Source organism: Vespa mandarinia, chromosome 5 (assembly GCF_050613455.1).
Source record: "Vespa mandarinia isolate Hongniang chromosome 5, ASM5061345v1, whole genome shotgun sequence".
In the NCBI taxonomy this organism is placed as follows: Eukaryota; Metazoa; Arthropoda; class Insecta; order Hymenoptera; family Vespidae; genus Vespa; species Vespa mandarinia.
In genome coordinates this window covers 445,001-457,500 of record NC_140814.1, presented here as the reverse complement: position 1 = coordinate 457,500, position 12,500 = coordinate 445,001, and the positions used below count along the sequence as shown (strand labels likewise).

General features: G+C 34.6%; 1 protein-coding gene across 4 annotated transcripts in view; it reads right to left on the bottom strand.

The window, feature by feature from the left end:
- cv-c (RhoGTPase activating protein) overlaps nt 1-12,500 on the bottom strand; it is a 170,698-nt gene that overhangs the window by 93,514 nt on the left and 64,684 nt on the right. For all 4 annotated transcript variants that reach the window (XM_035881077.2, XM_085657028.1, XM_035881076.2 and 1 more), the window contains one exon: nt 12,102-12,144. In XM_035881077.2, coding sequence (XP_035736970.2) covers nt 12,102-12,144 — 43 coding nt within the window. The remainder of the gene's footprint in view (nt 1-12,101; nt 12,145-12,500) is intronic.

Genomic DNA, 12,500 nt, shown 5'->3' with positions numbered 1-12,500 from the left:
GTTGAAAACACACTGGATATGCCACATATCCGTCTTCTTTGTGTGAGATTTCATGGTATAATCCTTTGATCCTGTCTTGAGAAAGTGGGTATAGAGAATTTTACTAAAGAAAGCGAAAAAGAAAATTCGTAAAGAGATAGAAAGAGAAAGAGAAAGAGAAGAAAGAGAGAGAGAGAGAGAGAGAGAGAGAGAAAGAGAGAGAGAAAGAGAGAGAGATTACATTTATTACGCTAGTACTCTAGTATAATGATGAGCAAACTATGTATCATGAAATTTATATACATTATATATGCAACAATAATAACATTTCAAGAAGTAATATATATATTTTATTATTTTTAAAAGAAAAAAATAATATCATATATTATTACTATTCTTTCGTTTACTCATACAATTAAAATTATTTTCGTGGCATCGGATATATAAATGTTTTGCGCGTCACTGCCCTAACACTAAAAGGTTTGACTTCAAGCGCGAAGATAGATAAACAAAGTGAAAAGATAAAAGAAGACTGATAAAATTTCAAAGAAAAATATATCATTGATAAAGAGAAAAGGAGTAAAGATCTTCGCCAAATCTAATTGATTTACATTTTTTCAATTGGCACTTCAACGACGTCTTCTCTCCGGTGAGTAAAATTAGAAGTAGAAAGAGACATCCTTGAATAATTTCTTATCTTGTCTCGAACGAATCGAGAGGAAGAATGGATGATAAAGGTCGAATAACTACGAGAGAGACTTTTTAACGAATAAGAACGAACGTGACTTTCGCGCGTCTAACGCGTTAGACAACATCTACGTGGAGATGCGATTTCGCGGTCGAAGCCGAACCGCGAGAATCTCTCTACGATGTATCTATAAATTATTTCGCTGACGTAACGATAATAAATTGTCGTCCATTGGGACGAAAAGCGTGCGTCATCGAGAGACAATCGCCCTTGTGCCGATTACATTTTTAATCCTTAATGGACCAAGGTTTGATGCAGGTATATCGTATTTTATTTGATTTGATTTGATTTTATTTTAATTTTATTTTAATCTTAATTTTATTTTTCATTTTTCTTCGGATTACCATTGAATCCTTTTATATCCTGCATACGAATATACCTTACAAGGTACTAACTGTTAAAGTAATTTTTTCTTATCAACTTATTCACGATATGATAATACTTTAATTATTCGTTATTACATTTTAACTAATGTACATTAATTGTTTATAACGTTACGTTATTAAGTTGACTATTTGAAATTATTTGTTGATAACAACTGTCAATAAGTCGAGGACATCAGGTATTATGAATAAAAAAGTATCTATATGTGAAACAAGTGTATTAAGATTAAAAAGGACATACTTATTGTAGGTATATATGCGTTCCCGTCCTATTTATTTTTAACGGGAAAGTGAGAGAAATATAGAAAGAGAAAGAGATAAAGAGATATATGGTATTCATCGTATAAAGAGAATCGAGTAGCATTCGATACTTTCCAATTAAGCGAGCCGGACGAAGGTTCGACGGAAATGCTATTGGAAAAGCCAGCGAAGCGACGAACATTGTCAAAGAATAATTACATCGCGCGAGCGTTGCGTAAGGTGAAGATCACAAAACTAGTATAACGCCGATTTAAATTGACCCAGATTCGCGTGAAGTCGTTTTAATGAGTACGACTTCGTGTGGACGTGTGAAGATAACGAAGAGACGTACGTATAGTAAGTTTCAATTTATAGAGAACAAGAGAGAGAGAGAGAGAGAGAGTGAGAGAGGGAGAGAGAGAGAGAGAGAATAAAATAAAACATTAATTGTCAAAAGAAAAAAATCAGATGTTTTTATCATACGATACATATTAGTATCTAATAATGACTTCTCTCTCTTAGTTCGGACTCACTTATTGTATCATTTTATCTCTTATCGTATTAAGACACGACTCTTTACGAGTTTTCTATCATATTATTCATATCCACTGGTAGTCATGTAACGAAAATAAAATCTTGCGACCTTATCAGCGCAAGAAATGATTAATAATAAAGATGAGATCTCTTTGGCGTTAGCTCGCTTAGCTCGATCGTCAGCATACGGGATAAGATCTCGAAAGTTTACGGTAACGTTGATGACTGTCATGTCTCGTAAAGATGTCTCGAGAGCATTCTCGCTTATCGGTGATCGACCGACAAGATTGTGAACGGATATATATATATATATATATATAAGATATATATATGTATATATATCAATATCTCTATAGATCAATAAATATATATGTCAATATTTCTACAGATAAATATATATGTATATATATATATATATATATATATATATATATATATATTGATCTATAGAAATGAAAATCGATTTTATGCTACCTGCCTTCCTAATCATTTTTGGATTACATTTGATATCATTGAAAGAATTACGATATGATTTTTAATATTTTTTATTGGTTTTGAAGAACGTATGTCGGATAACGAGTTCATTTATATTTTGTAAATATTCATGAAATTTCTGATTCTATTTGAAGAGTTGTTATATTTTTTTAATATAATATAATAAATATAATATATATGTGTACTTTATATTACCTTCAATTCACTCGATAGCCTAGTTTTACAAAGATAAAATGTATTTATAAAATTATAAATAAATATTTTTCTCATAAAAATATTATTTCTATGCAAAAGAATGTTGGTACATTGAAATAATTTGTAAATCGTTGCAACAAAAGGACATTACAGATCGAAGGCGTAAGTATCGTCTGGTAAACCTTAACGAAATAATAGATCGAGAGCAGCGTTCAATTCTCTCTATTATTTGGATTTCATCATCATCATACTTTAAAGACCTCTCATTTGCATTTCTATATCGCAATATTTCTTTGGAGAAAGGTCATTCACGTTTAATCGTCTTTAAAGGAACATTATTAACCTTTCAAAATCTTTCCATCTTTTCTTCTTATACTCATTCCTTCTTTTTTCTTCTTTTTCTCTGTCTTTCTCTATATCATATAGAAACGAGTTATGTATTACGTGAATAGTAATCACAAAAAAAATACATCTACTTATTATCAAGCGCGAGTTACTAACATAAAATTAAACTCTTGTTCATTCGCCATTCCTACGTAGTGAAAGTAGCCTCATAAAACGAAATTTGTGGTTTCCTGTGAAAAAAGGGAGACGAAAAAATAGAAAAAGAAAAAAAAAAGATTTAATCAGAACGACGATAACTGAACTTCCTTTGCCAAAAAATTATGCCAAGGATATGTTATTATAATCAGCAGGATGTTCCCGTTAAGATTCCCGTATAATCGACTTCCTTTCCTCTTCAAATGACATATTTTCTCTCTTCGAGTAAAGGTTTCTCCTTCTCTTATTTTCAAAAGAGAAATGAAGTGAGAATTGATCGAACGTTAATCATAAAATCTCACCTCATGGGCTTTCTTTCTACTTGCGTTTGCGGTTATTGAGAGAAAGAGAGAAAGAGAGAGAGAGAGAGAGAGAGAGAGAGAGAGAGAGAGAGAGAGAGAAAGACAGAGACTGCAAAAGTTTAAAAAAATTACTCGAGCATTCCCCATCGACCACAACGATTCATCGTCATTTTTGCATCCATCGTCGATCGCCATGTCGAGATTTGCTTCGCGGTTAAGTCGAGAATGCGCTCATATATACTATATGTATTTCATTCCTATGATACACGAGAAAGAAAGAGAGAGAGAGAGAGAGAGAGAGAGAGAGAGAAAGAGATGGGAAATGTTGAGATTATCCATACGATTTTCTATCTCTCTTTTTTCTTTTCTCTTCGATCAAATTCTTTTTCTTCGTAGATAAAGCTTGACCGTATAACGTAATTTATCACGTTTAATATTTAATTTAATACAAAATTTTCGTGTTCGATGAACATTCTAGTCGATGGTAAAATCGAAAATGGAAGATGTTCCGTGGATTATTATACCGTATCTAACACATGGGCCGAAATAATCAACATGTTGGCACGTAGTATGTTGCGTTTAGACGACAGCAGAGAGGAATAATACATCAATGCCTACTCACTCATGCGAGAAAGATATGTATATATATGTGTGTGTGTGTGTGCGTATGCGTGTGTATGTGTATATATATACTCATATGCGCGCGCGCTTAAGTATACGTCAAAACATTCGGTCGCCTTTCAACAACCATACGTTTCGGCGAACCCGATAATTAATTCTCGCAATTATTCAAAACGACCGCGACAACATAAGCGGAGAGCGAAAATGATAACACTGTGGTATCTTCTCCTTTCGAAATTTTCATGAAAATTTCTGAACAACCGAATATCGGTCAAATCGACATTGTTTCTTTAATTGCTAATCGTTTTTTTCATCTTTTCATTGTTAATACTGTAGATCGTAATCGTCATGTATAAATATTTATTTATGACCATTTAATCGCGAATTAATTTTTGATGTAAATTAAATTGTGAATATAAACGAAGTGAATTACGAAATGAATTTAGTCGCGTGTTTTGTTAATTTCTGACAAAAAAAATACAAGAGTAAAATGAGAACGATTTAAATTAAGACAAAAAAAAAGAACAAAATTAAAAAACAGAAAAAAGAGAATAGTTTCGTGCTTGATTAGAATTCAAGAAGAAAAAAGTACTATCGGAGAGGGGATGGGTGATGGGGGGAGGTAAAGGGGATTATAGATATTTCTTGTCGACGGATCCAACGTACCTGCAATTTTACGCTCGCGCATTCGACGCCAAAGTGCTTCCGCCTTTCGCATAGGCCAGTTCTCCACCTTCGCGCTGAAACTTCGAAAGAATTTATATTCCTTCGATAATCGTCTTGTTGCCGTATGATGAACTCCTGTTTCTTCCGCAGTATTTGGGGGTTTACCCCCACTGGTCTCCTCCGTCGACATTATTCTCGTTGATTAATTTTTATCACTTATCTTTCTTTTAATAATTTTATACGGGATCGTTGATAACAATAGTCCAATTTTCATTCGATCTTAAAACGATCGAGTTAAATCCCGTTCGCTTGAAAAATCCATGATCTTCTTCCATCTTTCTTTTTACTGAACTCCTTATTGTTTCGTTCGATAAAATAAAATAGTTGAATTTGTTTAACTGGAGTAGCTTGTAAACTTGTCGTTCGTCAATGATCTCTCATCATCTTTGTCGATCGATTAACGAATGGAAACGAATCAATTTTTTTTAGAAAATTGAAGATCTAGTTTTACACTAGTTAATAATAATTATAATAACGATAATAATAGCGATAAATAGTATTCAGGTACTAGTAGCGCACTTACGTAGCTGTTCCTTCATTTAAAAAACAATTCTAACTATACGGAAGTTAATAGTTTGTGAAACTATCTTAAGTCACGTGAATAGGTAACTATGTAAGTAAATAATTGATTTCGATTGGACCAGGTACTAAGTATGATGCAGTTCGCTAGACATCTTTTCGCTTCCTTTTCATCGTTTTGTTTCCTAAAAGAAATTCGAGATAAAACAACGACATGAAAAAGAAAAAAATTTTATTGATAAAATCGTTCGATTTCCACATAAAAAAAAGTACGAGATCGCTCATTTCTTGTGTATGATAGCTAAATAATAAAAAACGTTGTAAGGAGTGTACAGCCGAGAGACATTTATTCTCACGGTAAAAATTTGCCGGGGATCAATAACGACAAAAAAAAGAAGAAGGAAAAAGATAAAGAAAGAAAAGAAAAACAGAGGAAACAATGACGCTCTGAATCCTCTCGTTATTTTCGCAAGTGTCCAGATTCGAGTTGTCGACAACGAGTATTCGTTCGATTCTTCGTTTTACGTTCGCACCTCAAGGTCGTTCGACGATGAACCGTCGAAAGATTTATCGCACGAGGCTCAGAGCCGTATTGTCGAAGGAAAGCCGTAATCACGTCGGCTAACGAGCGATTTGTAATGCTTCGAGTGTCGACTGGTTCGAAGAGAAGTAAAAAGTAAACGGGAACCTTGTGAAGTTCATCGAGAAATGGTTCTCGTCGAATGGCATTGGATTTATGGATAAATTCAAGGAAAAAGTAAACGTTAATACCAACGAAATGAATTATAATGAAAGTATTCGAGATTAAACGTTAGGTGATACGTTTTTTGTTCAAGAAATCACTTTGTTTCCAAAGTTACAAATTTACAACAATCGACTAAGAAAGCAGTTTACGTGTTCGAATCTTACAGCTTTAGAATTACTTTGAGTAACTCGTTGTCACGAACGTTTCATTGTACCGATTTAATTACTTTCTCTCAAGATCAAGCCAACATTAATCAGCGTTTAAAAATAAAGAAACTTCTCTTAATTATGATGTGAAAAGTAAATTTCTATATATTTAATGCTTTACATTGAGAAATACATAAGGATAAAGTAACCTGATGGAACGTTGAACGAGAATACAAACTCAAATACAAAATTCTTAGACGAAATCGTTGTAATCTTATAAAGTTGGAAAAAGAAAGATCTTCTTCTCGAAGTAAAATTAACTAGTTCAAAAATATACACGGCTAAAGGAACAATTAAATCTTCGAAATATAGCAGGAAGTTCGTGTTTGTATAGTCGATGGATTGGATAATTCCATATCTCTCTCTTCCTCTCTTTTCGGTAGTTTGTCAAGGAATGATCCGATAGAACGATAATTCTTTTGGAAAGTCGATGCTCGTTGGACACACAATCTTTCCTCGTTCGTGAGAAGAAAATAATACAAGTATCCTAATACAACGAATAGGAAAAGACACGTTAGACAGACTGTAACATGGCGAGATCAAACGTTTCGACAATAAGGGCGCCTATCTCCTCTAAGGATCAACTTACATTCAATTCGCATCGATCGATCTTAATTCGGTAGTGTTACGAAACGCACCACGGGTAACGCAAGCTGTGTGTGTCCACACGTCGTAACTCTTTACATCGCCGTTACAACGCCGCCGTTTCTTCCTCCTCCTCCTCCACCTCCTCTTTCTACGTCTCCTTCTCCTTCCTCTTTCTCCTACTTCTTCTCCCTCGAACTCGATCGAATCAATCTTGCAAGTAATTAATTTCAACGCAAGTTGCATAAGGGTGAAAGTTTTGTCTCTATTGGCGAGCCAAACTAGAGAAGAAGAATAAAAAGAATAAAAATAAAGAAAGTAAAGAAATATAAATAAAAGGAAGAGAAGGTGGATGCGATTCCGCGATTTTTTCGATCGATATAATCCTGCTCGAATTCAAATAAAATAAACAAAAAGGAAAACAAGAAAAAAAAAGAGAATGGTATAAAGGAGGTCGAATCTTATTCATCCTGATTTACGAGTCTCTTCCGAAGCCTTAATAGATACATCGTTCTATCTATGTCACGCCCTCGGGCTCCATACTGACACTAGGAAAAAAAAAAAAGAAAAAAAGAAGAAACGTGTAAGCGAAAGAATCGCTACGACTAAAGTGTGTTCCTCTTTTTTCTCCTCCTGCTCCACCACCATTGGACACCTTTGAACTTTGCCAATGGATTTATATTCCAACGGGACAACGGAATCGAAGTGGATTGTTTCGAGAGTAACGATGAAGGATACCGTAAGAATTTCTGCGTGCGTGACACCTTTTCTGTTATCGATACAGGAAGTTACTCGTAGAGAGAGAGAGAGAGAGAGAGAGAGAGAGAGAGAGAGAAAGAGAGACAGAGAAGGTGGGAGGGAGAGAGAGGGGAAAGAAAAAAAAAGAAAAAAGGAGAATAAAAGGAAAATGTAGCGAATAGAATTCAACGAGACGCTATGTGTTATGAATTATGAATGAAGTTGAACACGATCGAAGAAGGAATCTGATTCGAGAAACCTTTTACGATCTTTTGGAAAACGTTCTCCAGATATTTGAAATTAACAAAACAAGGAAGTCGAAAACAAAGATAGAAAGAGACATAGACGAACTTGTCATATGAATGAATGAATTTCAACTAAAAGAAATCTAAAAGAAAGAAAGCAAGGAAGAAAAAGGAAAAAGGTAAAACGAAACACATAAATAGAAGAAATGAAAAATCTATGCGGTCGATTCGATGTCACGCTCCGATAAATGATTTGTGCCGACTCATGGACCGTCACTAGACTCTCTCTCCTATTTCTAGAAATCCTAATCGCCGGACTACCACCACCGTTGTCCTATTCTACGGATGAGCGTTTCTTTTAAAAGTTAAAACCCCGATCGCTATCGATCTCTCGCTAGCCAAGAAAACACACAACACGTTCCCCTTATATCCGAGAAGAAGAAAGTTTTACGATAATTTTTTTTCTATTTTCTCCCCTCGCCTCCCCTCTCCCTTCTCCCCACCCTCCCTGCCTCCCACTTCCTCACCTTTCAAGGAAGGCGACACTTTCGAATCGTGATTTACGACAAGCAAGCACTACACGCCGTTGTTAAAAAGAATATCCTAGGAAAGTTATAATTACCGAAGGCGAGACTCGTGAAAGTGTCGCATATCCTTCGATTGCTGTAAACAAAACTATTCGAACGAAAGAAAAACAAAAAAAGAGAAGAAAGGAAGGAAAACGATCTGTAATAAATCTTTCTTTCATAAATTAGAAAACGTTCAAGAGGTTATAAGCTCGAAAAGAAAAAACAAATCAAATTGGTAAAGGATAACAATATATGAGAAAAAAACAACAACCCTCTCAGAAAAAGAAGAGAAAAATGATGAAAAAAGAGGGGATGGGGAGGGGAGAAAGCAAAATATCGATCGAACGAATGAACGTCGAAACACGAACGTACTGATTAATAAACAATCGAAACGGAAGCGACGATATCACATTGAAGTAATTCTCGAAGGATTCGGCGTGCGTTTGACAGGACGAAGCCACGCGCGACGAAGAGAAACGTTAAAGATATGCGAGCGCGCGAGTCGCGTGGACGGCGCTCGGTAAACTGCGCCGAGCGCCGCGGTGCCCACGATACCGACGACTGCCGTCGACTTCCATTGGCGCAACGGACCAACGCAAACCGTCGTTAGCCTCTGACGTCGCCTAATGCCTCGGCGCAAGCGTCCCTACTTGCTTTTTCTTCATCGAGTCACCTGTGGACCTCCTTTTCTCTCTTCTCTCTCTCGCTCTCTTTCTCTCTCTCTCTCTCTTTCTCTCCCTCTCCCTCTTTTTCGGTAACCTTCCTCATTACGATATACCAACAGGCTCTGTTCGATTTATGCACTCTACGAATACTTTCCTTTCAAGCACATCCTCGAGACTAGTCTAAGCCCTTCTTCGTAATCGGATTTTCTATTCTGGAAATCACCTTTCTCGTGTTAAACGTAGTATATGTAACATTATACACACGATGAGTCAATAATTATTATCACCTGAAATAACTTAACGTATTTCAGTGATAATGATGACAACTATGATGATGATTATTATTGCTATTTTTATGATTATGATTATTATTATAATAATAATTATAATAATAATAATATTATAATAATAATAATAATAATAATAATAATTATTATTATTATTATTATACGTAACTATAAACGTATATGCATTGAGCATTCAAGTCAAAATAATATTTCCTAAATTCGGCCGATTCACATTTGCTAATGATCGTCGACACCATTATTGTATATGTACCGCACATAATCAAGTAATTACGAGTTCTTTGTCCTATAGGAGATAGTCGGCGAAGTAGAACGTAGCCTGAAAGCTGGCAATTAGTTGCGTCGGTGAAACATTTACAAATCCTTCTCGTGCGTGCCTCGAAGGCGAGATCGCTTAGCGTTGCTTATTAATAATTTCTAAATGATTCTATTATTTTTTTTTTCTTTATTTCTCTTCTGTTTGTTTTTTTTTTCTTTTATTTCTATTTGATAATAGTTGCCAAAAGATCTACGATAGTTCTGTGCTTATGAACTCTTTCTCTTTTCTATGTTAAAAGATATATAAGTTTGATCGATTCGAAAGATAATTGTCTTATCGAGAACGCTCTCCCTCCCTCCCTCACTCCCTCCTCCTCCTCCTCCTCTCTCTATTTATCTATCTATCCATCTCGCACCATAAACTAAACACACGATCAATAATGGTTGTTCCCTAACAACATTCACACGCGCATGATAATGGTACCAGCCCACAATTAATTTCTCTTAACTGAGAACCCGAAGGTGCGGCACGTGTAAACCTAATTTGCAGCTTCTTGTATCTTCGTTGCATTCGAGTTCCCATTAAGAATACCTACTCGAGTTGATGCAAAAATATCAATGATGAAGAGATCTTTAATGAGAAAGAAATAAAAAAGAACATACATACATACATACATATATATATATATATTTATATACATATATATATATATATGTATATGTATATGTATATGTATATGTATATGTATATGTATATGTATATGTATATGTATATGTTATGTATATGTATATGTATATGTATACACAAAAAGAAATATGTTCATTTATATTATTACCTTGAATATCATTGGCTCGCATAAGTTTTCGAGGCGTTTTTATAAAAAGCGCCCACCTTCGGCCTCTTTCAAAATAACCGACTAAAAATATTCAATGACGATGTTTATTTCACGATCGAAAACGCATACTATTTCCATGCTCTTCTAAATTAACTAAATGAACCTTTTCAAAAGGGTCGAACGAAATTTCTCTTATATATACATACACTAACGTTATATAAATATTTATAGACATATACATATATATACATATACATGTATATAGAATTGGATACCAAGAAGAGTTACAGAAAAGACAATGAAACATTGTAGTCGAGTAAGCAACGGTACTGCAATCGATCGCGAAAGTTTAATTAATTATCGACGCTCACGTGAACACGCGCTAATTGCTTTCTCGAGGTAGGCGGCTACGTGCACACGGCTAAGTCTCCAATGTAAGATTCGAAGCATCGCGGTCCGTGCGGTGATTAAAGCTTCCGGTGCAGGCGTGTTGACCCGAGGCTAAAATTAAGAATTAAATCAGCTACGCGAGCTACGCAAATGTGGTCTCCCAGCGACTACTTTCCATCGTACTTACACCCTTAGGCCGACAAATCGTTTCGATATCTCGAAGAATCGTTTTGCGAAAGGGGAAAGAAATCAGGCAAAAAAAGAAATAAGAAGAATGACGATGATATATTGTCGAATATTATCGTTATTCTTATCATATATTGAATTCGGTGATACGGAAAATTAGATATTATCAAGCTTGAAAACGACGAAATAATTTCACTGTTACTCCTGACGTTTCAATTTTCTTCTCCCATGCTTTTTATCTTCTCCTAATTTGCTTTTATCGACGCAAAAAAAGATAACTCTCTCTCTTTCTCTCTCTCTCTCTCTCTCTCTCTCTATATATATGTATATATATATATATATTCTTTTTTCTTTATAAAATTCTACCGAGCGCAAGCTCAAAACGATCAACGAAGCGTACTGTCTCGAAGCGTATCTGTCCTCGACCTGCTTAGAAGCGTTCGTTTTTGTAGCAAGTTCGTTCGTGATATATGAACGACGAGTTAAATCGGATTTTCAATCGAACGAGCACATCTCGAAAGAGTTTGACATACCGCTAAACTTCTCCATAGACAATTCCTTCCTCTCTGTATATACATATATATATGTACATATGTATATATTATATACATACATATGTTCAAAGCAATGAGTAATGTCAGTCTTCTCTTTTTTCTTTCTCTCGTTGAAAACCACGAAATAAACCGTTAACTTTCAAACTTCAATGACTCTAACGGCTTAGAACATTCCGTGTCTTTACATTTTGCTTACATGAAGAAACATGTAAATTCTTTGCAAAGGACAAGAACATACAATTCTTTCTTTCTTTAACGTTTGTATTGCCATGACTAAAAAATTATTCCGACGATAACTTCTTCGACTTGTAACATCGAATACATATGTATGCACATACATACATATATACATACATATATACATACATATATACATACACATAAACAATAATATACAAATCGAAAGAGAATTACCATTAGAAAGTTCGAAAGAATACATATTTACATAGTTTGAGCAATTGTAACGATAAAGATAGTGAGAACGTAATAACGTTGGATAGGATTCTACGTTATATGCGTTAAAGAGATAAGACTCACCTGATAATTGTCGTTCCGATTGCGAACGTGGCTGCTGCAATGACTGAAACAAGACGGAACATTGTTATCACATTTTCTTACGCATTTACACGCTACCTATCTGTATGAAAAGAATTTTTTCGCTTTTCTTTTTCTTTGTTTTTCTGATTGATATCGTACCTGATGTAATATTCATCGAATTTATTGTGGAAAATTACATATAAATGATTCGAAATCTCAGATAATTTTCGCATTCGTATTCTCGAATTACTCTTTTGTAAAATGGGAATTAGTAAACTGAGAACTAATATTTTTATATAAATTTAATGCTAAATAAACATTATCCTCTATTTCTAACAAAATCATTGCTTGAAAATAATGTTGATAAATATTTTCTGTTTTCAACACAATTAATTTTTG